A 27,795-nucleotide genomic window follows, 5' to 3' on the forward strand; every position below is an offset into this window, starting at 1 on the left:
AGAAAAGTAATATTTTATGGGGTTAGCCCGGGGGTTTTGGATGGGGTAAGGTAAACTGGGTTTGCTTATTGAAAACGCCGCTCGGTTCGCTTCTTTTCTAACAAAAATCATCAAAGTTTTATGCCAAAGTTTTTTGAGCTGCTGTTCCTGGTGCTCCGGTTGCTTGTGGACATGGCCACACAGATACTCGACAAAAGTCCCTCTTCCGATAGAGAAATTTGTCACTGGGAAAGCACCTAAAAGTAGACAATGTTGCCTCAAGCATCTGTCATGTGTGCGGAGGGTGAAAAGGGTGGCACCAAAAGCAAAAGCAAAACAAACTAACGAGCTAGCAAGCAAAACAAAAGCTTGTAGAGCACAGCTCGCTCCGCTCTAACAACCTGCCATAACTGCAGCTTAATCAAAAGTTTTTCACTGCCTCAGCCACAGAGATTCAGCTTCAGCTTCAGCTGGAGGGCAACCAGCCATCCCAGCTATCCCAGCCATCCGACCAACCGCAACTATATCATCCTCCGTGATCTCTGGTCCTTCCTACCTCGACCCCCCCCACTCCCCGCTTGATACTAATCAGTGGCTGCTTCTTCCACTTTTTATGCTGTCTGGCCTGGCCTGGGCCACGTTCAATGGGAAATATCTATATTCTTTATGTATCTCGATGTATGAAATATGGCAAGTGTATATAATGGCCGTTACAGCAGTGGTGGGAGTTTGCAATTAGCAAGTGGCAATTAAAGTTGGCTGCATTCTGGCATTGAACCTTGGAACAACCATTGGAACAAGGCGTGGCCCGAAGAATGTTTATTGGTTCATATATAATCCGCAGTGCCAGACGGGGAAAAGCTGTTAACAAGCGGTGAGAGCAAAAGAAAATGGGAAGATAAAAAAGGGCCATATAAAAGCGAGAATCGTTCATTAAATCTTAAAGTTTTCGCCTCGAAAAACCATAACGCCACACCTGTGTCGCAATACCCAACCCAACTCAAACGTATTTCATTCAAGACACGACACTTGACTGTCGTATGACACTTGAGTTCCTGCTCCTGTCCGTCAGCCGGTGGTATCCCTTCCCCCCGCCCCACTTACCCTCCTTCTGACACAAAATATGCAAATAAATTACTAATAACCTCAGAATGTAACCCTTGCACGGAAGCGGCGGGAATTTAAGGGGGCGGGGTGACCGAAAGTGGAGCGAGTGCTATTCCTGATTCATAATTCAAATTTTACGCCGCAATAAACAAAAATGCCTAAAATTATGCAACACAACGCCCATGAACATTGCTGAGCAAGTCATAAATTATGTAAATTTAATTTTACGCCCCCCACCGCGGAATATATACTCGTACACTGATATATACGTGTACATATGTACAGCCACGCCCACAGTCAAGTCAACCACAAAATTGTAAAACGCGCGTTCGTCCCGCAAAAGAAGAAAGTATAGAAAAAGGAACGTTATTATTATGTAAATAATTAATGGCGTGTAATTATCTAAATTTTGGACAATTAGAAAAAATTAACACACACCGACAAAACGAACAGAGGAAGAGGGAAAACACGCGGCAGAGCCAGAAATTTATGACATTTTTATTATACAACAAAATTATAAAAAAGGAATAGGAATGAAAATGAAAGCGAAACTCCATGTCCTTTCGTTGGTTTTCCAGGTTTCCGTTACACATTTAACGCCATTTTAACGCATGCTAATGACCACCTAAGCCTGGTCCTGCCCCACAAAAATACTTTGTTTACGTTCAGAAAATACGAAAAACGAGAGAAAGCGAAATATGAACAAGGTGTAGCCCTTTGAAAGGTTCGCCATTAATTAGGCAAACTTCGAGCCAATGCCAGGTCAGACAAACATTAGTTTTGGTAATTTATTAGCAGCCCGAAATGCCCAATGAAAGCTAATCAATACTTTCAGTGGGCAGACAAACCTCTTCCAAAAATTACTAATTAGCATGAAAACGGTCGAGTCAGCCGCTTTTGAGTGTCATTTCATGATGGCTAAAAATGTTGCGTAATGTGTCTGCCTTTAAAATCAAAAGGTTAGTACGTTCTAAATTGTATTTTTAAAGAAGCAACTAAAGCTTTTTTAAGCAACCTAGTAACATAACCCACAAATTATGAGGAGCACAAAAACATGTAACAAATATTTTGAATTTACTTTAAAATTACTTGACTTGCTTTCTTAAAGCCCATAAAATCTATTATTACTCTGAACACATTAAGTATTTTAATTAAAAGTTACGTGGGAAAAGAAATCCAAAATTACAGTTGCTGGTTAGTCAATGGCCAAATTTAAATGCGTGAGCTTTTGGGGCGATGACCCAATTGATTACTTTGGCTTCAGATGCGGCAGCACTCAGAGCATACCTTTAAGGGCAATCGAGAAGAACGAACGAATCCTGTGCCCATTCCCTAGGCCATCCCATCCCATCCATCCATCCCATTCCATCCAAAACCCATCAGCTTGTGAAACGGCAACATGGAGAATTTTTGCTGCATACCAGCAGGCGCGCTAGAAATGCTTACAAATTATATAAGGACTCCGAGGAGGGGGTGGGGATGGGTTCCTGCGAGTGGGCGGGACGGGAGAGGGGGCGAGGCTGGGCCCAAACAACGCACTCAACTGTGAAAATGTCTGTTAAGGGCAACAAACACGCACTCATGTGTATTTGCCACTGTGTGTGAGCGTGGGCTACCTAGCCTGTCAACAGAGTGACAGTATATATAGTATATATACCTAAATTTATACATGTGTGGGCTACCCGGTACACATATTTTCCATGTGCCCCGCCTTGGCCAACTGTCAATTGAGTTGGCATGTTGGCAGCCTCTTGACTTTCAGTCTAATGCGAATTCCTCATAAGCATGATAAGCATAAATATCCATTTGGACAGGACAGCCTCTGCTGTGAGAGAGGCAAAAAATTTGATTGAAATATTGCCAAGTCAGGACTGTGGCACTCGTCGCACTCTTCTAATGCCCGGCACGTATTTTAATTGATTCGTGCCGCACAAGGAGCCGCAGGAGTGGCATCAGCGGCAGCTCATTACATGTCATGAAGATTGCAGCAAATTGAAAAACCCATGCCAAAAAAAAAAAAAATAAATCAATGGCAATGCAAACAAGGAGGAGCAGGTTTGGGTGGTTGGCAAGCTGGCAAACACAAACGCAAACACAAATACAAACGCAAACAGAGCAAAAGGATACCCGATATTTGCTCTACGGGTTTGATGTCTGATGATGATGCTCCATTTATTATTAACTTGAAATGATTTCGGGCAGTCAGAGCCCGCTCTGCGGTCCGCACTCTCCTCGTCGAGGTGACGACGCAGCGATTGAATGCACGACTGCATCACTGGCAGGACTATCAGGACTAGCAGGACTCGCAGGACTCTCAGGACTGCCAGTACTGCATGTATCCGTATCGCCAGGACTCGCAATCGCCGTATCTGTGTATCTCCGCATCCGTGTTTCCGCCACTGTGTGTACACGTGTGAGTTCAATTGGAAAATCGTGTGCGGCATACGGCAGCGTGTTTTTGTAAATAGCAATCGCGTACGTTTCTCAGCAAGCAGCGTGTGTGCGCTTGAAAATGTATCTGTGAAACACATAGTACGAGTAACTCACATCGCCGCAGCGCCAGTTGATGAAATCACACGAATTCATATTTCATATTAAATTTTAAAAGCTCTGCCCTGAGGTGAGATGAAGGGATATGGGTGGGGAATCAAAGGAAACACCGGCTAAGAAAGGATAATATCGAAGCGGTAATGTAACGTAAATAGTCAAGGGAACATACAAAAAATCAATTCAAAATTCAAACTCATTTCCTTTTATGGCAGGGTAATTGGCTTAATACTTAAAAATCTAAAATTTTGAGCAAATTATGAAAGGATTTTTAACACATCTCTTTAAAGTTTAACTTTGTATTCTTTGAAATCTTCTTTTCAATTTATTTGTTTATTGTTTCTAAAATGTGGGAATTTATTTAAGAAAATAAACAAACAGAAAATGATTAAAATATTTGGTGAGATAACCTCTTAAAACAACTTCATATTCCGACCGTACTTTAACATAACAAGTTTGTTATTGAAGTTTTAATGCAGAAAAGAAAATACCGTCTGATTTTAGAGTTTTTAAAATTCTGATCATGTGCAGTTCAAGGGGGTAAAACACTTGAGGGGCAAACCTTTCCTTTCACCCATTTGTGACTAGGTCCTGCGTCCTTAACGTTTCCCGTTCATGGGTCTTTAAATTTAATTTTCGACGAGAATATTTTGTGTGCTTAGCACACAACACAAAAAATAAACCGCTTAACATGGCTTTGAGCAGTGCAAATAGCACAAGCGCATACAGTGCATGCAAATGACAACACGACACGCCCACGCATACGCATACGGATACGCACACATGCAAATGCTCGGCGCTCAAGTGTATTTGTGTGCGCATAAGTGAAGTATATCTTTGTAATCCGAAATGCTCAAGGCGTGCAAATATTCAATTTTAAATATGCAGTCGTCCAGCTCCCCCCACTCCCCCTGACCAAACATTAAAATAAAAACGAAGCATTGACAGAAGTTTTCTCCTCCCATATATGCTCCTCTATCTCAATTGCTGCAGCTCGTCATCTCTTTCTGGCCTCGGCAACTGAATGTCATAAACACAATGTCATGACAACTTTTGAAATTTGAATTTCAAAGCAAAAATTTCTCTCATTTATTCATTTGCTCAGTCATTCATTGCCATTTATTTTATTTGCCCTGCCTTGCCGCCCGGTCTTCATATATGAACGAAATTGGTTCATGTCTATGTCTCAATTTACCTCCTCCTCATCGCAAATTCCTTGCAAGCACAAGTTCTTAACACATCTTTGATCTCGGGGGCTGTCAATATGGGAGGGCAGTGGTGATGGGGGAGAGGAAATATAGGCTATGTCCTGGAACTAAGCCCAGCGACCCGAAAATTGTATTAATTTTGATTTCATTTAGTCCTGTCCCTTGGGTCAGTAATAGTTCCTTTCTTTGGGTCCTCCAGCCAAAGACAAAAAAGCTAGGCGAGTGGGGAAAATGAAGGACAACACAGAGCGTACAACTTGATTTGATGATCAAAGTGGCATAGATTTGGGTAGTATTTTATGGGCTTTAAAACTTAAAGATACCATGTCCTTGGGCCTTCATTATCAGGGTTGGTTTCCGCATCTGTAATTGCTTGTGCCCTCGGGCAGGGGTTAGTTTTTGAGGCTCCGAGGGTTGACTGCATCCCATATTTAGATTTAATTTTTTCCGACTGGCCTTGTTATTATTTTAATAAGCAATTTGATGTTGCTACTCAAAATGCTGCCACGTGTCCTGTGACACGGTGTCTTAGTTTGGGTTTGTGGGTGTGTCAAAGGCAAACAAAGCTAGGCTGGAATGGGTTTTTTGTGAATATATAATTAAGGGGCAGTCCTATAACTAATTGCAGACGGTGAGAAAATGCAATGTGCGAGAAGAATCGGGCTGACGAGGTCTGGAGTAGGTGAATGGAAAAGCAGATTATCTGTATGAGATATCAGGACATGGAAATGACAAAGGTCGAGCACAATTGGAACTTGAGAACCGCCTGCTGACGCCTGAAAGCCCTCACATGAAACATTATATGTTCATTATAATCTGGCACCCATTTGTTTATCACTGCCTCATTTTCACTTTCCCGTTCAAGCTCGTCCTTGTCCTTTGCCCTTTGCCCCAGTAAGTGGGAATCTGTGGCGCTTATTCCTCTGATACCCACTTGAGCCTCGGAGATCCGAAAGTTTATTAAATATAAATTTATAACACGCACATGTGGCCCCTTCATGTCAAACGGAAAACAAACAGAAGTCAAGTCTGCAGCCCCCTTCAAATGAGTGAGACCCACCCTCGATTCCTCCGGATGGATGCTTCTTTTCGCCCTTTGCCATAACTTAAATAAATATGCAAACATTTCGTCACATTCCGCCCACGCCCACTTTTAATTTAAGCCCACTTAACACCTCATAAAACCGGCTACGTTCTGGCTGAATAAATGAATGAATGACTGAATGAGTGAACGAATGAACGGGGGGGCGAAAGTGAGTGACTGACAGTTGCAGAGCTCCTCCTCAGTTTAATATAAAATATACACATTTTATACATTTTAATTTTTACATTTAACAACTTCCAAGCAATTAGCTCGAAAGGGTTGGTCCTTGGTCCTTGCTCCTCACCTAACCACCCCTCTTTTTCGGGATCCTGGCTCTTGGTTGATTGCTACTTTTGGCAAATTAAACTTGAAAGTTGTAAAATTTCCCTTGTCATTGGCAAAGGACACGTGCGTGTCAAACAGTCTGTACACCCGGCAATTCTAGCACGGCATTTTTCATCTCAACCCTCGTTGTTCCCAACTGATTTTGTGTCAGGAATTGTTTTGTGTCGGCAGTGAGTACTCATAACTAAATTAAAATGTTGAAAAAAAAACCCTTCTTCTTTTTCTGGCGGGATGAATTTCAATTCTTTTCCTGCTGCAGTTGTTCTGTTTCGGTGGCATTGATTTGCGCACTTTAGCCACCTAAAATTACCTCAATTCACTAAAAACAGATGTGAGCTCTGAGCTGAGCTGATCTGGGCTTCATTCGCAGCCCATAACAATTGCTGTTTATGCTGATTTTTATGCCCCCTCAAGACACACACTTTCCGCTCAGGTCTGGCTATGAATAAGTAAGTAAGCGGCGAGGTTTTTCCTTTGCCTCCACATTCAAATGTTGTCCTGCTTCGGCTCGCATCTCCGCCAGCTTATTTGCCATGTAATCTTAAGCGACAGGCATTTGTTTACTTATTTATGCACTTTCTCTCCGGCACACTCCCTTACCACATAAAGGTTACCAACTTAAAAATCACAATGGGGGCTTTGACTTCGCCATTAGATAAGATGAGTGTGTGTGTGTGTGTGTGTGTGTATGGGGAAATCCCTCTTTGGGGTATCTCTTGCTTTATTTTTATGCGCTTCGTGTGAGATTTTTATTGTGTACACAACACAGAGGAAAGAACTCAGAGACAGACGCTATCTTAGCCACGTTTGCTTTTATTTTTTAATGGAGCACAAAATGCATTTCACTCACTCGACCGCCCGCCCATCTGCTTATTCGCTTTCCAGCCCCTGATCCTTCGACTGCTTAGGCGTGCGGTTTCCTTTCGTCCTGCGAACAATTCTTGGGCCCATGCGAAATTAATAATTTATATATGAAAATGTGCGTTAAGAGCAGCAAAATGTGAGGCGAGTGGCGTAGACTTGAGTCTGTTTGCCAAATGGCTCAGGACAGAGGCGTTAGGCTGTTTGCCAAGGTCATAAGTAGGACTTGCCGAGATTCTCCAACTCCCAGGCAGCCATCTCGTTCATCGTAATTTGCTTAATAAAACGCGGTGTGGCATATTGCATAAAATATAAGCATTCCTTTTGTTTTCCTTTGTTTTTCTACCGCCTTGGCGCAATTTGTAAATTGCAAACCAGATTTCGCTCGTTGCTCGAACATCTTCGCTGGCTGTCGCTTTTCATTTGGCTCCGGTTGAGAGTTGCACTTGGGGGATGCTGTCTGACTGTCTGACTGTCTGTCCTTCGGAGGAGTCAAGTGGATGTTATGTGCATAAATTTCCCCACATACCAGACTCCGGGGAGACTGGCAAAAGGCCCTGCGGCTGGGAGTATTTTTATGGAGCAGCCAAATGTCAAATTTATGCATATGAATGTTTATGGCAGATCCAAGAGGGATTACGATACGATAAGTCATATGAAGGATATATATTGCATACCCTTTGCTACCCTCTGAAACTCCTCTGTTCACCTTTCTTCTCGCTGCCAACATCCGGCAAAAGTCAATTGAAGTTGTAATGAGAATTGAAATGGCCAGCAATTAAAGGTGATGGCGTATCCTCTCCACCAGAAAAAAACAGGTTCTCCTGTCCTAACGCCCGATTTCGCCGCTTTTTCCATTGGTTTACGCATGCCGCAGGCTCAAACACTTTGCATAACATTAAGCAGCTTCACTTCAGTTTTTATTTCGATTCAGATTCCCTTCCGTTCTCGCTTCTTTTCTTTTTTTTTTTGGGTCGGTTTCTGTGGTCGACCGCAGCTCCATAAAATATGCACCCAGACACACAACAAAGTGAAGTATGCAAAATGGAAGTCACACTGGGGAGGGGGCATCGTTTTTCCAGGGGGAGTGGCAAAGCGCCTAAAAGCATATTTCAATTAAGCCATCACCTTGAATTATTCTCACGAGCAATGGGCACCACCCCCAAAACACACACAAACACACACAGATCTACAAGGACAGCCGAGAGTTCTGCCTAAAAGCAGACTACATTTTTTTATATTTTTAATTTTAATGTTTTCATTCACATTCACCCACCGCCAACGGAGAAACGGCAGTGGAAATGAAGAAGAACGTTAAAACCGCTCGTCAAAAATTTGCATTTAAATGAGGCGCAGAGGCGACCGACTGACGGGCCTTCTCCTTGGAAGTGGAAATTTTTATGATTGCGGTGACTGCCAAATTGTCAGTGGATAAAGTGTGAGAGTGTGTGTGTGCGTGGGTGTGCCCGCTGTGTGCATAAAATGTAAATATTCTCTCTTGTATAAGTAAGGGGTCAGTGAACACACACACACACAAAATCATTTTGCAATAAGCAGTAGCATAAAGGATATCCCTCTCGAATTCTTTCCGATCTGAGTATGTGCAAGAGCAAACCAATTATTGCCATATTCCATTTCAATCAAGCAACAATTTCTCTAATTCACAACACAAAAAAATAGCCTTAAAGTAGTCCGAAAATCACAATTAAAAGGCAATTCCGGGCAAACAGGATACACAGCGCTCCTCTGGTGGTTGGTTATGCAGAAATTGCTCAGCTCACACGCACACTCGCATACTCAGACGGTTCATCGTCATCCTTCAACCAGGGATTTCTCTACCCTCCCCTCCCCCTTTTGCCTCCTGCTCTGGCCAAAAATTTTTGGCATAAATGCCATAAACAGTTTATTTAGCAACGGAAAATTAACTGCAGAATGCTGCCAAGCCCCCGAAAAAAGAATGTGTAAGAGGCACTGGCAGACAGACGGGGACTGATGATGCTACCCAAGTCAACCGTATATGGCCTCCAACTCAACTCGACGCTTTATGACGTTTTACTTCATGTGCAGCTTCATAATTAAGTGACTCCCGGGGGGTGGGACTGGGTTCAGACCCAAAACTAGCTCAAGATTTGTAGAGGGAGGGGGAAGGCGGTGGGAGATGGGGTAGACACTCGGGGGAGCTTTTAGTTTTGAGCCACGTGAGTAGCATCATCGCATGGGCTTCTCCTGAGCAGGGCCATAAAAACAAGCCCCAAACGAGGTCAACTGAGGGCACTAAAATGCATTTGCTTTATATTCGTGTATATATCGGTCCTGGTGGAGGACTAAGAATGCCAAAGGATATACATATACAGAGATAGTGGGATAGAGCGAGAGGTATACAGTTAAAGACGCACATAAAAAGTGTTAGCAGCTCGTTTTGTGTACTTACTAATTTGATGGCTGGTGGTATTAATGGATGATGGCAACTTACCTGCAAAGAGAGACAAGGGAGAACACGGAAATGTTTAATATTAAGTGATACAGAGAGTAGGAAAGAAAATTGGCTAAAGTATAATTAAGTCATTATGAGTGCGCTGGGGTGGCAAACGAAAACTGTAATTAGATATGATGGGCGATAAGAGCGAAGAGAAGTGGGCGAAACATTAATATAATAATTTCGTCCCCAGTAATATACACAGATACCCAACCCGAAAACCCTTTTAAAGCCCGGGTCACGAATCTCTCGCTCAAGTTTCCCTCAAAAATTGATTATTGCAAGCACTTTAACACGCCCAGGCACATGGCGAAGTTAGCCCAGGGCGAAACCAGAGGAAAAAAAATGTCATAAAAATTCTATTTTCGTATAAAATTTCGAAAGTAATCTAATAAATATTGATTTTCATTCGTCATCGCCAACGGGCGATGGCGACGCTTGGCGACAACAACATCATCATCATCGGCACCACAGGGTCACGGGATGGAAAGGAATGGAATGGTATGGGTGGTGGGTGTTGGGTGGAGGGGGTGGCTTGTAACCCTACACGTGAATGCGGAGAAAGGACGACCGGGGGACACGACATCACGGAGCGCCACACAGGCGTAGTCAATAGTCGTTATTTGATATAGTCGCCAGACCAACAACAAGCTGGCCATGATGAAACGTGCCTGGGACCGTTCGCCGCCGCCGCTGCCGCCGCTGACCAGGACATCGACCAGGAGCAGGAGCTGACCGCACGTAGAGCGAGTCCTTTGGCTGCAAGGGATGAAATCATGCGCGCAACTCGTCGTTTTCGGTCAAGCAAGCTAGAAAAAGGGAGTGGGGGGACAAACAGTTCATTCAATCATTCAAATGTCCTTTGAACTATAAAAATACATGACACTAATAAAGAAAACGAACAAATGACACGACACCGGGCGGCAGAAGCGAAGCTCTAGAGAGGTGGAGCAGCCAAAATTGCTATTTAGAGCAATTTATAAGCATACTTTGAGGCGCCCTCAGCCACACAGCACACGGCATTTGACATTTACGAGTGAGTCCGGCGGTTCCTTCCTTCCTTCCTTTACTTTCTTTGCTTACACGACCACCATAAATTTTGTTGTAGCTATTTATTGCATTTTTATGTAAAATGATCCTAACGGTAAACCTATACACGTTTTCTCCCTTTTTATTTTATACTTTTGAAAAGTTGTTTATGGGGCCACGAGAAATCGAATTGCCTTCCACGAAGCCTGCGCGGCACGAGAACAATTTAAGCAATTAAAGGTGTGCCACGAAACCTTTTTTGGGATGAAACCGTGGCCGATTTTTACAAGAATTTCCTATTTCCTATTCATTCGCCGCCAGCATTGCATACTTTTCGGGGGGGCTTTGGCATGATTTATCTAGCATCTACCACGTCTGCACCGCATTTTTATGGCCATATGCTCAACTCTCGACCAGTCCTGCCCTCGATTGCCGTAACAATCGGCAAAAGCCACAACAACTACAGTTGGAATAGGAGCACACAAATCAAAACAACGCACACAGCGCCTAAAAAGCAGCTTCTGGGCTCAGAGGGTATGGTGGAAATGGGCCAAAAGGGCCAGGGCCAGTAAACTACACGAAGGCTTTCTTCGCCGCGTCTGGGCCCATGTAATCTCTGTTGACCATAAAGATTTATAGACTATTGTGTGTCGTTCACGCTGCCGCCGCAGCAGCGGCAGCAATGAAAGGAAACTTTTTGCAACTTAGCACCAAACTTTATGCAATAATTTATATATATTGGTAGCGCCCGAGCGGGCTTTGGCTATATAAAAATGGTAAAAGCAAAACAAAACCGAAAAAAAAATATAGAAAAAAAGTAACATGAGAAAACGCAATGCCGACGACCTACACAATAATGCCTTTTGCCCCATAATAGTCGCTGGAGCAAACAAAGGACGAAGGAGCAACCACAACCGGCGTGAACGTAACGCGTGTAGCAACAAGGACGAAGGATGAGGAACTGCAGAAGAAGTTGATGGAGAAGTGAAGAAGGACATCCACCTGGCAACTCGAACTGATCATACTCTGGAGGATTCCCAAATAGAATAAACTTTGAACATCAAGTTCTCTATATTATCAGCGATAACAGATGATGGATATAAATAAACGTCGAACTGGGGCAAGTTTAAAGGTTTTAAAACTTCTGGCATTTCCAAAAGGGGTGGTTATCCAACATAAAGAGAGTGTTGTTAACTTCATAAAATTCTAAGTGTTCTGTTATTACTATTATACTTGGTTCTTTTATATTTTTCTAAAATTATATGTTTGATATTTTCATATAAATATGTTTTACTTTTCATTTTGATATGTTAATATTTTTTACAGAATTATAAGAAAACTTATCCACTTGATCTACCAGTCATATTTTTTTTTTCTGTTTATAGATTTTTCAAGTTGTGGGCTTTAAACTTGTAAAGCAAAAAAGATTTAATTATTCATATCGAAATTATAATACCTTTCAAGAGAGGCTTACAAAATAATTTGGATAGATTAAAACCCAGCCTAACCCTTAAAAAATCTTTGAAAGTATCCTGGCAAACAGTAGCCTCCTCCTAAACAAGCGTAACCAGGTTCGTTGCATATCAGCCCGTGTTGGCTATAGCGCGATAAAAAATTAAAAACTTCCTCCTTCGATACACCGCTTAGGTGTGTGGATCGGGGGCAAAGGAATGGAGGTCCTGGCGAAACGGGAGAGCGCGCCAAGTGTAAAAAAGAAAAACTTTTCAATGAGTTTTTCCTGTCGACGGCGGCGGCGTCGTCCTCGGTTATGAGCCTCTCAACCCCCTCTCCCTACCCCTCACCCCTGGCGGTTTATTGTTGTTTGCGTTTTAAATAGACTCAAGTGTTGTTGGGTGATGGCGGTGTTGTTGTTGTTGTTGTAGCTGCCGGTTGCAGGCATTGTCTGAAGTGCGTTTGCCACTGCTACTGCGGCCCCATTGTTGTTGCTGCTGCCGGTGGCGGGATGCTGCTACTGCTGTCCTGGGGACTCGAAATCAATCGATAGTTAATGGAAAATCGTTATTAATGAAAAGTTTACGCCTCCCACCCCCTGGCCGTCGCCTGCCCCTGTCTCTTTCCCTCCCACTGACAGCCGGCAATTGAGCGTTCACTGAGCCATGGCAAAATGGTTGATAAAGTGCAGAAAGCAATAAAAAAGAGAATGGGAGCAGTGGCGAGAGAGCGCTACATTTAAGTAGCAAAGTTTTCCTTTTTTTCCTCCCCCCCGTAATTTCATTTGAGTGTGAAAAGTTGCACGCACATGGCAAAAAGTTCGGGGAGGGGGGATGGAGGGGCAGCCCTGTATTTGCCACCCATTTTTTGTTGCTGCATATTTTCCAGCGCATAAATATTTTATGCATGCAACAAAGGCAGTCAAAACACAATGGCCAAAAAAGTTGGAAGCTTTTGAGGAGAAGCAGGCGACTTGCTCTGTCTGTTTGTGAGCCAGCATTTGCACCTCTAACAAAGCAGGGCGTCTTTTTTTGTACTAATAATATTTCTGATTGAAGAACTTGGAAAAAAAAAGTTTTTTATATTTCGCATCCTTCACTCTCGATAGTTTAATGGCAGTTTAAGTAGTTTGACAGCGGTGCTGGGGGGGGCTTGGGAAATTGATTTGCGCCAGGAACTCATTACAACCGCATCCCTATGAACTCGGATCACGCAGGACATAAATAAGGGATACCCTCTCCCGATTCCAGTCGGAATGGTTTTGTAATCACATCAGGACGAGCAAGAGGTTGCACAATTTTTTTGGGGTGCCCACTGCCGTGGCTGATTTATTGCAACAACAAAGTTTTATCATGCATATTTTATGCGTGTAAATGTTGCCGTCATAAAATGCTACTTCGAAGAGGTCCTTCCGCACGCATGTGTGTGCGTGGGTGTATGGGTTGTTTCAGGATGTGGCAGCGGCTTTTATGCGTACGAGTTGTAATGGCGGCCAATAAAGCAGCCATTCAATGGCAGCAAATTGGCATTTTATTAGCGCACCCATTGACATTGCCATCGCACACCTCCCCCATTTGCCACTAATTTGGCTCGTACTTCTCGCGTATGTCATAATAAAAATGAGTGTTGAAAACTTTTAACAAACGACAAAATACCAGCAGCCGCATCGATCGATGTCCTGGCTGTGGGTGCAGAAAGGATGTCGTCGACTGCGCTTTGAGGTCGTCGCCGTCGCCGCCGATTCCTCGGATTCGCATCTATGGCTGGGAGGGCATAACTCAAAGTTTACTCAAGTTACTTGCGCCAGCGACAAGACAGAAAACTTTGTACTTTACATCATTAAAAAGTTTCGCTTTCTCCGCTTTTTTCTTTGGCCTTTCTCTCTCTATCTTTTTCTCGTATTCTCTGTCTCCGGTTTAGCAGTTCTTCCCGGGGCTTTCGCCTTTCTCCGGAACTTTCCGGCCAACGACTGACTCCGACTTTGATTGTGATTCAGGCTCTGACTGAGGAGCTTAGCAATTGACAGTTGGCCATCAATCGGGGAAAACGGGGAGCTCAGGGATTCGCTTAATTTGTGCGAGCTGCAGGAATTTAAAAAGCGGTGAAAAGCCCTTGTGCTCAAGACTTCTCTGACCGCAGGCCTGTCTTTTGAGCGACAAAGGCACGATGGCAGTTCAACTGATTAAAGAAAATCCCTCGTCCTGCCAGCCAAAAAAAGGGAAGGGAAAGAAAACTGCATACACTTAGGCGCGAGCTGGAATTCCCGTAATAAACGAGCGCGTAATAGAAAAAATCCCTGCCTCCCTGCAACAAATAAATAGTTGCAATGCTCCAGTTTGCTCTACGCTCTGGTTGGCTGCCTGCCACTGGCCACATTCTGGGCTAAGGGTTGTGGATCCACAGGGGATCCAAGGAGGCGGTCGTGGGGGGGAGCTCGAAGGGGGACAGCGGAGACTGGGCTCATAGTTGGCAGTGGTAGTCGTGCGGTGGTTGCCTTTTTGTGCCCATGCGCATGGAAAATAGTTGCACAAACTTGCACAGAGCAAAAAAGGATATAAACGAAGGCATGAAATGTACGGGGAGAAAAAAACCAAAAAAAAACCAACAAAAAAAAACAACCAAGGGACTGCCAACAAAAGAGGAGGAGTTCCCCGGCTTAGAGTGTCCTGCTTTGTGTATCTTTTCAGCACGTGGGTGTGGATGTATGTGCTGGTCCTGCATTGTCACTTGGCAAGTCTCCACCTCCAGCGAATGGCAGAAGATTTGCATAAAACTCTCGGGCCTCGGACAGCACATGTGACTCGGTCTCGGGGCTTTAAAGTGTTGCGCCGTGGCAATTATTAAGTTTTCTTTTTCTTGCCAACAATTGCAGTTGTTAGTCCCGGTTTCCGCTCCCCGTGAATTATGTGCAAGGGCATGCACTGCCGAGCACAAGGCGGTGTATTAGTGACAATTTAGCGGGGTCCTGGGGCCAGGAAAATAGGTGGCTATGCGTGTGCGTCGAGCGTTAAATTAATCCTGGCAGGCGGACAATAGAAGGTGCTGCTAGGAGGCACTGCAGATTAGTTAGGAAAAGGCGGAAAATTGAATGTAGGATTAGGTGTAAACCAGAGATGAGTATAGAAATCCAGAGGAACAGACTTTCAAAGTGATCGTATGGCAATGCTATTCTCTAAAATCAATGATCATTTACATGTCCGAATTAATGTAAAAGCGGATATAAGAAGAAATTTAACATGCAATCATAATATACTGAATAAATTTAACAAATAATCATAGATAGCTTCTCAATTAACAAATTGTTGTATGAGTTTTACACTTGTAATCGTACATTGTAGGTCTAAGACTAGCATAATTATTTATGAGGGGTAATTCTAGGATTTTACCTTAACTAAACAATGAAAAGAACAAAAAGGTTGCAATACTTAGCCCTCTTATATTTCGCTTCTAGGTTAAACAAACTTATTCTTCTCCGGTCTGATCTAATCCCAGTCCGAGACAAACGGATTCAAAAGGAATGCAACATTAGTTGAGATTGGAGAGTCAGCTCTCTTTTCGGATGGGATATTTCAGACTATTCGTTTCCTCTGTCAGTGGATAAATGATGCATATGCATTTCTATCTCCATCTCCATCTGCATCTCGCCATTGCGAACGGCATTTTGTAGCAGGGAGGTACATGTGTCATGTATTTTTTATATCCCTGCCAAACATAGTCTTTATGCTTTGACAAAATGTATACCATTTGCATATCCTCAGCTGTTGCAAGGCCCCCGTTTCGCCTTCCATTTCGTATTTTCCCTTGAAAAATGCAGCAAAAGCCAACGAACTGTAACTGGACGTCGTTTTCATCAATATCAATGGGTGCAAAATCTCCTCCACACTCCGACACTCCCTACATCCTCATTCTTTTCCTCCGCTTTTTCGTTTCGCCCAACAGAGTTGCAACATATGCTATATGCTGCAACAGTGGGCGATTGTGGGGTGTTTTTCGTGGGGGGGCGGGGCAGGTCTGGTGTGGACAGCAGCGCTTTTGCAATACAACGCATCATTTTTATTGTTTGTCGGCTGCAAGAAAACAGCAACAACAACAACAGCAACAGCAACGACGTCTATTGAAAATAGAAAGCAAAATGCTGAAAGGCAATCCGCAGGGGCAGGGGAATCCGTTCGTGCTTTTGTATTTTTGAACCCAAAAATAGAAAAATGCAACTAACTCGGAACACCAGTATACAGTACGCGCAGAAAATCGAGAAAATAAACTTGAAATGCGCATTGAAGTGGCGGCGTCTAATGCAGCCAAAAGGGGCAATGGAATGGGGCGGAGGTTACGGACTGACTATACATTTCTGAGTTATTTTCCCCGGCTTTCCCTCCATATTTCGTCGGTTGCGTTCAGTGTAAGGTATGCACTTTGCCATTACAATTTCCCCCTGTTCTGGCAACAGTCTAAAGATTTGGAAGAGCTGTTCCTTACAACACATTTGATTAGGTTTGAATTCGAAGAGAGAATGGGAAATTTGAGCCACATAGCCAAAGGCAGAGGGTACCCCGAACAAAGTTTAGCTGGAAAATTATTGATTCAGAGTCCTTTAAGTTCAGATACCCTGGGGCAAAAACACAACCCCTCCTCCCCATTTTCGGGCACCACTAACGACACTATCAACAAGCCAAACAACCAACAACGACAACAGCAGCAACCGCATTTAACTATCGTACACTTCACTACCTAATAAGTCTCAATTAAATGTACATAAAGCATAACACCTTGTAACATTTGCATGTTTCAACCAACAAACTTGCCCCTCCACTTCCCCCCAAGCCCAATCCTCCCTAACGTCGTGTTTACTTGAACAACTTTCAAAAACTTTCAGCACGCAAACCTTTAACAACAAACGCTGAATACAAAGCAGTGGCAGCAACACAACACAAAAAAATTACTACAATCGTAAAACACCTGCACACTCACCGGCAAAAAGGAAAACTGTCATTCTGTCAGTGTGTCATTCAATCATTCCCTCATTAGTTCAGTCTCTGACATTGTCAATGTCATGAAACGTTGTTTGCTTGCACTTAAAGCTTTGGGTGTTTACATATTTTAAAGATGAAAAAGTGTTTATCAGGCAAAAAGATAAAAGGAAACAATTTAGATAGAAGATTGGATAAAACTGAAATATAAGAAACTTTAACTTTAAGAAATATTATTATTTGATTTGATTTTCCCAATTTCATTAAAATCAAATTGATTTAAAGAAGCTTTTAGTTTTTGGTAGATACTTTTATTGGACTTTAAGGCTTAATCGTTTGGAGTTAAAGTTATTCAAGAATCTAAAATTCCCTATTCCAGCAAAGGGTATTTCGAGTGTCCCCCAAGTGTCTCCTTTGGGTGGGTTTCAATTAAATATTTCTGGCTTGACTTGGACTGTCAGCCCCATTCCCCTGTATCCTGGCCAGGAACTCGCCTCACACTCAGCCACTTCCCATTCGCATTGCATGCGTGCGTTCCAAGTGGCTGTTGCTGTTCTGGCCCGCTTCCTGTCGTAAATAAAATGGAATTCGCTTTTGGCAACTTGCCCCCTGCGTACAGGTTGTGCCACCCTTAATGAATACGACATTATTTTTTATGAGCTGTCAAACACTATTTTCCATACATTTCTTCTCCTTCAGTCGCCGCTTTTCACCCACTCGACGAGGCTCATTCCAAGTTTCCTTTTGCCATTTTTATTTATCGCCCCCGAGTGTTGGCTTTGGTGCATGTGTGTGTGTGTGTGTTCGCCTGTGTGGTTGTGCGGTTATTGTTATTATTTATATTATTTTTGATAAATGTTTTTGGGAAATTTGTATTTTATTGGTTGTTTATCGACAATTAGCGGTTTTGTTTGCCGAGTTTCCCTTTGCATAATGTAAACATAATGTAAACATTCGGCTTCCTCTCTCATTCGAGTTTTCCTTTCACTTTTTTTGTGGCTTGTTGATTTATTTGCCAAGTGGAAAAACAATAAGCAGTATACTCATGGAGCTAGACCGAAAGTAGCTACTCCGAGTACAAATATCAATAAGATTAAGGATGTTGTGAGAGGAAATAATTAGTGTATATAGTGTGTAAGGTGCCAAGGAAAACTGGGTCTATACATATATGCAAAAGACCGTAAACATTCTGCTGCAGCACATAAATAATAAACAGAAATACAATTTATTGTTCGGCCGGTAAAGAGAGCGAAAAGTGGAAAGCTAAAGGCCTCTACATGCGGTTTTGCACTTTGGCGAAGGCATTAAAAAGTATGCAAAGTATATATACACAGATGTACAGTGGGAAAATGGGAGGGTGGTGCTGGCGGGGGAAAAGCATCTGGAAAATTTGTTCACATGACGCACGCAGCTGCCGCCGCAGCGAAGTGCGAGATTTTCCTTTGCTTTGCCCATTTTCGTTTTTGGTATTTTTGCGCTTTTGTTTACATTTTGATTCAGCTATTTTGAGAAGCCATAAACAAAACAAAGGAAAACGTGCAGAAGCCCAAGCAAAAGCAGAGGAGCAGAAGGAAATCGGAGCTGGGGTAAAGTCGAAAGTCGGAAAATATATAACTAATATATATATACGCGGTACCATCAATATATATATGAACATATATACAGAGGGAAACCTAATGAGCTGTGCAGCTTTTGAAGTTGCCTCATTACGGTGATCGAATTGAATGGAATCGAAAATCGATCGATAGTCAAATGGAAGACCCACAATTAAGGCAGGCAGCCATAGATAAGACCTGGCCCGTTGGGGCGGGGAATGGGAATTGGAATGGGAATGGACACGCTCGAGGGTGTGCGTTAATCACGCAAGTAATTCTAATGCCCGACCCTCGTCCCTGCCCCATTGCGATAAGTTTTCCACCCGCCTGGGGGTGAGTTTTCCCGGTATACCGCTATACCGCTTTCCCGCTGCTGGCACAAAGCATAATCAGCGCTGAACATGCCAAGCACAACAAAAGAAGCAAAAACTGTTGGCCAGAGAGCATTGTTGGGTCTAAGGCTGGGGGTGCAGTCTCTGCTCCCTGTTAACAAAGCTATAAAACTGTCACCTCTAATAATCAAGAAACTCAAATTAAGGCCCGGAGCAAGTCTCAGGCGCGTGCCCTTCGACATACATAATAAAAATTCAAATTATTTCTGCCAAGCGTAGCGGAATTGAGAACTAAAGGATTTCATTAGAATTTCTCAAGGGGGAAGCGCCGTAAAAATTAAAAAAATTTACTTGATTGGATTCCTTATTCCTATTAAAATGCGTTAGAAGATCATTTGCTTATTCATTCATAAAGCTTTGCATAATTTAGTTTTTACGACAAAAAACAGGATACAGTTGTTATTACAACTTTATATATCAATGTGTAAATTTCGTTAAACAATAAATTTTTTTTTTCTAATGTCATTATCATACAATTAAAATTCAATAGATTCTAAAAATATATTTAAGCCAAAACAAATTGATATCAGTTTAATAATTTTCTAAAATCTTTTTTAAGCACTTTCAGAGCATTTTTTTAGCTTCAGCTTGCAGTATCCAATAATATTTTGAAATATTTTGGTGTTTATATTTTTAATCATCCTGATTCTTAACTTGAAAGGTTTATAAGTCGAATTTGTTTTACTGACACTAACCAGCAAGAACAGACGTTCTATTTAGCTTAAATGAATTACGACGTATTGTCTTTCGAGTAATTGGATTTCAGCTATATATTTAGATTACAATGCACTTCATTCACTGAATACTAATTCCATTTCCCTTGTCTAATCAATTTGAAGCACATTCCCATAATGGAAAACTCCGTGCTAACCCTTCCAAAGTTCTCGCAAGAAAATTTCATTGGCAAACAAATTTTCGCTTTGTCGTTTGCCTTGCCTTCTTAGGTAGTATTTATGATTATTAGGCTGGGCAATTTGCCGACTTAAGCAATTACCAGCGAGCGAACAGAAGGCGTTGGCGCTTTTCAATATTTATACGCCTGTCACCCACACCACTCCCATTTTGGCCCGTCTAATGGTATGTAAATGCTTGACGGCTTACAAAACACCGAGCCAAGCATAACAAAAGGCGACCACAACCCGTTATTATTATTGTTGCATACGTCAAGGCGTTCTCGCTATGCGGTCTGTCTTGTTTTCCCTTCGACTCTTTGTTTTTTTCTGCTTTGTTTTCTCAAGTAATTTGCAGTGGCATGTAATTTAATAGCGTTGCATGTGTGTGTTAGCCTCGTCGCGCTGTTGAATGCGCCCCCAGGTGTCCTTTTGCGGGAGGCGGAGGGAGGGGCCGTCAAAAGGTATGTTCTGCCAGCGGCTGACAAGTCAGGTCGACTCCTTCGGCCTCCTCAAGATTATTGGTTTCAAGGGTAAAATTATGAAATGAAGTGGAAAATTAAGTGTATGATTGTGCCAAGTGGCAAGTGCCAAGACAGCGCCGCCAAAGGAGAGGCGATTAGGAGTGAAGCGGCATAATGTTTGAAGGGTAAAGATGAAAGAATACATAATGAAGGAACTAAAGGTGAATAGGATGAGGAATTGTCTTTACATGTAAATAGATATAAGAGAAGATATCGATTTTAGAAGCACATAATATCTCGTGAGATTTAAACGGGCAAACTTTAACGTTATAAAGAAGATGGCAGAAACTTTATGTTGCACGTTTAATAGAACCAATGAAGATAGAATATCGTTTCTAGTAACTGAATTTTAGTTACAGTCTCACAACTTATGTATAATAGTTTTCAAATAAATTAATGTGTAATTAAAAACAAGCATTTAAAAAAAGAGCAAGGAAAAATATTTCAAGATAGGATTGAGTATGTTAAAAACGATTATGCAAACTATTCTCATCTTCTTGTATTTTGTCCACATGGTTTCTTTGAATTTCAATTTAAATAACAAATCTTAGAATAATTTTTAAAGGACGAAAATAAAAATTTCAATTTAGATAACAAATCTTAGAATAATTTTTAAAGGACGAAAATAAAGATAACTAAACCAATTTTACTTTATATTTTACGATGCAAAATATAAAACTGCATTACAAGACAAACTATTTAATAACATTCCCTGGCTAGCTTTTTTCTCCAAAATATTCGTGAATAAATCAGAATATTTGAACCCATGAAATCAGTCTACTTTGATGGTTTACTGTCTCAAAAGAAAACTTACTGGCTATCGAAGGATTTAACTTCAATCGGAAAGTTCGTGTCTGTGAGTCATGGCCTAAAATGCAAGCGTTCAGTTCGAAAGGAAAGAAAAAGGAACCCAAAAGAACTGTGTCAACGACTTTGCTCCACTTAACCATTTAACGAGCAAGTTAGGTAACACGTAATGCCAACAACAACAACTGAGCAGCAACAAAAGGATGTGGAAAAATTCAAAACAAGTGGCACAAAATTTTGAACAACAATAGGAGGAGCGCAGGATGGCAGGATAGGAGGAAAGCAACAGAGAACGCATGTGTCATCATTAGAATAAGGAGAGTAAGGATAAACGGAGAGCGGCGGAGGGCTTTCAAACATCCCTGCCAAGGATAAAAGGCAGACACACAAGTAGAGTAAGTGTGTGTGAGTGTCTGTGGGGGGAAGGGAGGTTATTGGGAAGACAGGACGCGGGACGCACGCACAAAGGACAACAAAGAACGCCGGCGACGTCATCTAACGCAGCACGCACCACCCTAATGCTCCCACATCCTACATCCACCCACCACCCGCACCACCACCCTCTGCGCTGTGCAACCCCCATCTACCATCTACGCCCGATCCTAGACAGCCACCACCACCACCATAAAAGTGAAATACACAATGAAATTTACGCAATATCCCCGAGTAACAGACTTTTCTGCGTTGGCGATGTAATAAAATCAAAAAAATAGAGAATAGAGAATAGGGAATAAGAGAAAAGAGGGTGACAACTGGAGCAACATCAACAACAACAATAACAACGACATATATGATAAAGCAGTCAGCTGAAAGTGAAACAGATAGACAGATATATATAGGGGGGAAAGAGAGGGCATAAAGTAGTTACTCAACGCAACAGAAATAAATGTAAATCCGATTAGAATTTAAGTTTTTTTTTCGTTTCGTAAATTCCACAAAGCTGGTTGACAACTTTCGGCCGGAATCAAGAGACTAAAGAGCAAGTGAATGAAAAAGTTGATAAATCAATATGTAGGTTAAAGACGCATCCATATGGTTAAAGAGAATTGTTTAAATTTGGATATACAAAGCCAGATGAAAGGATTTCAACAAAGCGCAATATAAATAAATCCTAATCTACTGCCGTTGAATTGGGAGATTTATGATATTAATATAGGAAAAATAATATTTCGATATTCTTTAATTGTTACACTACAAAATTCTGACGCACTTTAAAAAGAGAAAGCACGAAAATTGGTCTGCAAGTTTTTTCTCTTTGTATTTTGAGCAAGGAAAACGCTATTTAATTAATAATTAATATATTCATAAGACCCAATTTATTAAGCTATTTGCACATTAAAAATAATTGTGGAGTCCAAATGAAAAATGATTTGGTAAATAAAATTTGTAAGCTAATTTTTTGTATTTAACCAGAGACACATTCCCTGCACAAAACTGCTTATTTAACGCATTGAAAAACTGTGGGACAGCTTTAAGAACTGGTAATATTATATAAAGATAGGTCTTATTATTATTTGAATTAAGTTAAAAATTTATTGCACATTATCTGAGAAAAAAATTTATAAAATCGCGAGATTAAAGTAATAACCAAAGTTTCATAAGTTCGTGTCTTCAATTTAATCTTTCACCCGATTGTAGTCTACTTTTTGGATTATGTGGCACTTGTTTTCTCTGGAGGACACCGAGCTCTTTAAGCCGGGACCAATGGACTCGAAACAAAGGGAATAGCAGCCAGTGGAGATGTTGGTCATTGTGAAGATATTGCGGCGTGTTAATGGCCAAGAGACGCAGACGGTCAAAACGAGACTCACATTGACCTACACACACAGACGCACTGATTTCGAATGTTCGCACAAAAAAATGTAACCGCAATCACCCACACTCGCACACAAAACGACACACAGACACAGCGAATGATTAATTGTCAAAATATGTTGAGCAAAGCCAAAGGCAACAAAAAAAAGTAAAATGGAGAGGAAAAGCGTCACAACAACATAATAAAAAGTGCGTTAGTGTGTGCGGCGATGTATGCATATGTATTTGTATTAAGTTGTCATTACGTGACTGCGGACAACAAGATTTATTATCATTTTGGGCCCCACTGTCCCCCGCCCCCCGGCACTCCCCTCACGTCCTGCGGTGTAAAAATTCATTTGACTCTCGATTTTGATACTCACAGTAACTTGTTGAGCAAACTCAACCTTCGGCTGGCCGACCAATTCAATAATATGAACCATATGGAACGATTTGCTCTTGGACGTGGCGCCTTTGCGAGAAAAAATTGTTAACGATTTTCACCGATTCTCTGGAAGCTTTTCGGTTTTTCTTCCTCTTAAAATTGCCGTTGTTTATTTATCTGAGTTTTTCGGTTTTGTTTATATTTTTAAGCACTTTTTTGTAAAGTTTCGTTTCTGTTTTTCACTTGAACTGTCTTTTCTGTACTTGTTACTTATTGATTTTAATGTATTTGGCTCTCTGCGTTATTTTTCGTGTGGTTTAGCCTGCTATAATGTGTGTATGGCTTAGTGTTTATAATAATTTATCTTATCTGTATTTTCCAGTATTTAAACACACGCGTGTACTTCTCTATCTCTTTTTTGCTTTCTCTCTCTGATTTTTCTGCTCGTTTCTAAAATCGAATTAAAATTTGTGTTTCGTGAATATTGGTCTGTTTTTGCTGTAAGCATGGGGAATTGGATAATTTTCCAGGTACAGTTGGCTAGAAATATTTCTTCGACTATGAGTTTAATTGCTTGGAAGTGAGGTGATTGCAGAGAATGGAAAGAAAATCAATCGGGGGTAAATATTTATTGATATATTTATTTGTGTTGGCAACGCAAATGATTTATCATTTCCATTCAAGGAATCGGCTTGCTTTTGCAAAAGACAAAGAAGAAAATATGAAAAAAATTTTGAAAAGGTGCAAATATTTTTAGGTTTCTGAATATTCTTTTATGAATACAAATTCTGAGGAAACTAACACTGATCGGAAAAAATGTATTTTCAAGCACTTCACAAAGTACTATACGAACAATTTTAAGCACTTTAAAGAAAATGTAGAAAAAATATTTCAATTCCTTTTTGGGTAATAAACATTTCACAGAGATTCACTCAAAAACTCCTCTTGTTCAACCAGTAATTATCTCTCATTCACTCCAGATATTAAAGCTGCCTCACACAAATATCAAAAAGTAGTGAAGCGATTTACGACCATTTTAACACTCATTGAGAATCGAAATTATTTCGATTTTTGGTCAGAGAAAATCATTTACTGTAAATATTGGCCATTCGGCCCACATCAAAGAAGCCGTAAAACATTTTAACCAACTGAAAAAAGTTCTACCAAAAACTGAAATAGCAAATCCCAGTCGAAAGAAAGGAAAACCATGCTTTGCTGGCCAAAAATCATTAAGAGCAGTGCATATTCAATTAACAGGGCCATATATATTGGCAGCTCGCAGTGGCACAGCTACACTTAAAATACAACAAAATACGGCAAACAAAACAGATTTTGGCGAAAAATGGTTTCAATGGGATCGAGTGCTTTAGAGTCGGAATGCCATGGAGATGGAAACGAAATTATGGAATGCTCAAAATATTCAAATTCGATGTGAGATACGTTTTCTGTGCTTCGCTCTGCTTTGGTTTGCTTTAGTTTGGTTGGCTTTTTGGGCCAAAATTTTAATTGAAAATGTTTTCGTGTGCTGCGAGCGTGAAACAATTTTCGTTCGTTTGTTTATCTAGGCAAATTGAAAAAAATACATCGAGAATAAAACAGAGCGTGGAAAAATATCCAAAAAGTAAGCCCGAGGCAAAGAGAGAAAAACAACCTGATCGGCAATTGGGTTTCCTCTCTGCCCAGTTCTATTTGGAAATTTTGTTTGTTTACAAATTGTTTCTAATTATTTTCGGGTTTTGTTTATCGCGGCAGTCAGTCTATTTCTGGAGTTAATGTTAATGATGCTGATGGAGAGATTTAACAGAAATTCCAATGAAGAAGTTCTAATGAGTCAGAAGAATCTAGGGGAAATATTTTGGAGCATAAGTTAAGGATGATCTTAGTAGTAATTGCCCTTGCTTACAGATTTTAACAGTTATATATTTTAATTGGTTGTAGTTTGTTTTTTGTGTTATGGGATTGAGTAAACGAATTTTGTAAACTTTGTTTGCGATTTTTGTGGCGAATTTGGTTTTGATTAAATTGGTTGTTATATTTGTAATATATTTTTGAAGCGAATTTGAATTTTTAATTTTAATTGGTTGGTTTTCTTTGGTTTTTTTTTATTTTGTTGAATATTCGTAATTTGTATTATCGCTGTGTTTCAATATGCGTTTCTGAATTGATGAACAAATGTCACACGACAGTCGACGAGAACTATACGAAATATTCCGACTTAACTACACAGAACTCAATATCATACTGAAAAAGGACGGCGCTTACAACGGCGTTCAGAGCCCCAAAGATCCGAACGGAACCCGAACCCGAACCCGAACGAACTTACGCCCACCCGACCAATTCGAACCAGCGAACGCAACAGCCAAACACGCCGGCAAAACAACAACGCACACACGTTCGTGGTGGCGAATGGGTGGTGGGTGGTCCACCCCCACGGCCGTTCGGCTCTTTTGCCGAACGTTGGATCGAACATGTTTGCCATCGAACCGAAAACAGTAACGAGCCGAAGTTGCGTATGCTCTATAAGATCTAGGGAGGTTGGAACCTCAAAAGGGGGGTGGGTCGGACCACTGATAATGGCTAGCTTGTTGCTTTCGGGGGCTATAATTTAATAGTTGTGATAATATTCCTAGGAGATCTATACTAAGAGCCAGCCTATTAACTCCAACATTTAATTGTAGTGCTACCAAAACCCTTGTAATACTACCGAAAAACACAAAAAACAAACCTAATAGCGGCACTCTGGCAGAGCAGGCTGGAAAACCCAATAAGGCCTAAAGGGAAAATCCCCGAACTGTCGAAATCGTGACTTCTCGTATTAGCCGATTCACGCGCAGGCGAGGCTCTCTCGCTAGCGCCCTCTCGCTCTCGCTCTCCAGACCCCCCTACACGGCTGGGGCCAGTGCGAGCGAGACGGCCAGACGGTTAGTTTTTGGGCCCTAGATATGTAAGGTGTCTTGTGTAGTGGAGCGGAGTGCATCTGAGTGGGAGAGCGCGAGAGCCATGTGCCGGGCTTACTGGCTGGTTGTCTGCCCGCGTGGCCGAGGGGATGAGTGGGGGTGGGTGTAGGTGTGGGTGGGCAGTGGGTAGTTCCATGGGTCGGCCGAACCGCGAGCGGGTTGGAGAATCGCAAAAACATGTGCGTTTCAGCAGTGCCAGTGCCCCTTCCTCTGCCCCTCTGCTTCTGCTCTCACAATTTGTTTTTGCGTTTTCTGTTTTGACTGGAAGTGCTCATCATTGCGATGATAATTTTCTGTTGAATATTTATGAAACACATGACTCACAATGTGATTAAGGCTGCCTCCTTGTTGTCCCAAAGGGCAAACACACAACAACGCTGGCTGGAAAGCTACGCCAATAAGAGCAAGGAAGAGAGTTTTAATTTCATTTAAGAGAGTCCTTTCAGAGAGCGAATGGGTAATGCTCACCCACACAGGCATGCCATTCACCGAAATGTTGGCAAATTCATCATCATGAGCTTGATGTTGATGACGACGCACGAAGACAGGAAGAAATTAATATGCGAAACGCAACAATTTTTGCCAACTACAACATCAACAAAAACAACAGCAACAACAACAGATGGAGGAACACACTTTTTTAGTATGGCTCGAGCCGGCAAAAATAACAGCAACAAGGAAAACATCTGCGAGGCATTGAATAATGCCAGCCAAGTTTTGGGGCGCGGCTTGTTGTGCTTTTTCTCGGGGTTTCCCCTTATGGCCGAGACACACTTTTGGCTTATACTGCGAAACGGTTATGGCTGTGATTGATTTCCCTAGGTAATTTCTTTCAAACCGCTATTTAAGGAAAAAAGGATTGGTTGCCAAATGGTTAATACCGTTTACCGGTAATCCAACATAAATGCATTCAGAGGTTTGCAATTTTTCGGAATTTAATAAAACGATAATGCTTAACTACACAGAAAGCAATCAAAAATAATTGGAAAATAATTTTTGGAAAATAAATAGTAAATATTTAATAAAGTATATCAAAAAAAAATGGTAAAAAAAAAACCATATTAGGTTAGGTTTATATTAAAACGCAATACTGAAGTACTAACAGTAGTGATTACATTAACTTTTGATTTACATTGGAATACATTACATATTTACATATTGGAAACAGAAAAGTGATTATGGTAATACCATGAGTTATAGAATTTTGAAAAGCAATTTATTTACCAAGCATGAGCAGGTATCCTTAACAATTTTGAAACCTTTTGTTTTATTTATGAATAGAAAGAGTTTCAAAAGATAATTGTTTATGAAAAAGTTATTAATTATATTTGACACATTTTAAATCGCTTGTTCATCAGACAAAACCATCGCCGATGGAAATCCCGCTGGCCAGCTG

The 27,795-nt window shown here is 41.4% G+C and overlaps 1 protein-coding gene across 31 annotated transcripts in view; it reads right to left on the reverse strand.

The window, feature by feature from the left end:
• The window catches only part of LOC108047040 (CUGBP Elav-like family member 4), a 127,645-nt gene extending 101,965 nt beyond the window's left edge, over positions 1-25,680 (reverse strand). For 18 of the 31 annotated variants that reach the window (XM_044461729.1, XM_044461724.1, XM_044461723.1 and 15 more), the window contains exons 1-3: positions 25,346-25,680; positions 23,441-23,892; positions 9,563-9,604 (exon numbers count right to left, since the gene is read on the reverse strand). In XM_044461729.1, coding sequence (XP_044317664.1) covers positions 9,563-9,604; positions 23,441-23,500 — 102 coding nt within the window. In that variant the 5' untranslated portion in view covers positions 23,501-23,892; positions 25,346-25,680. Of the gene's footprint in view, positions 1-9,562; positions 9,605-23,440; positions 23,910-25,345 lie in introns of those variants that run through there. The other 13 variants (XM_044461731.1, XM_044461728.1, XM_044461726.1 and 10 more) reach the window with 2 other exon arrangements.
• Positions 25,681-27,795: the final 2,115 nt, after the last annotated feature.

This window comes from Drosophila rhopaloa, unplaced genomic scaffold, assembly GCF_018152115.1.
Source record: "Drosophila rhopaloa isolate 14029-0021.01 unplaced genomic scaffold, ASM1815211v1 contig_47, whole genome shotgun sequence".
NCBI lineage: Eukaryota > Metazoa > Arthropoda > Insecta > Diptera > Drosophilidae > Drosophila > Drosophila rhopaloa.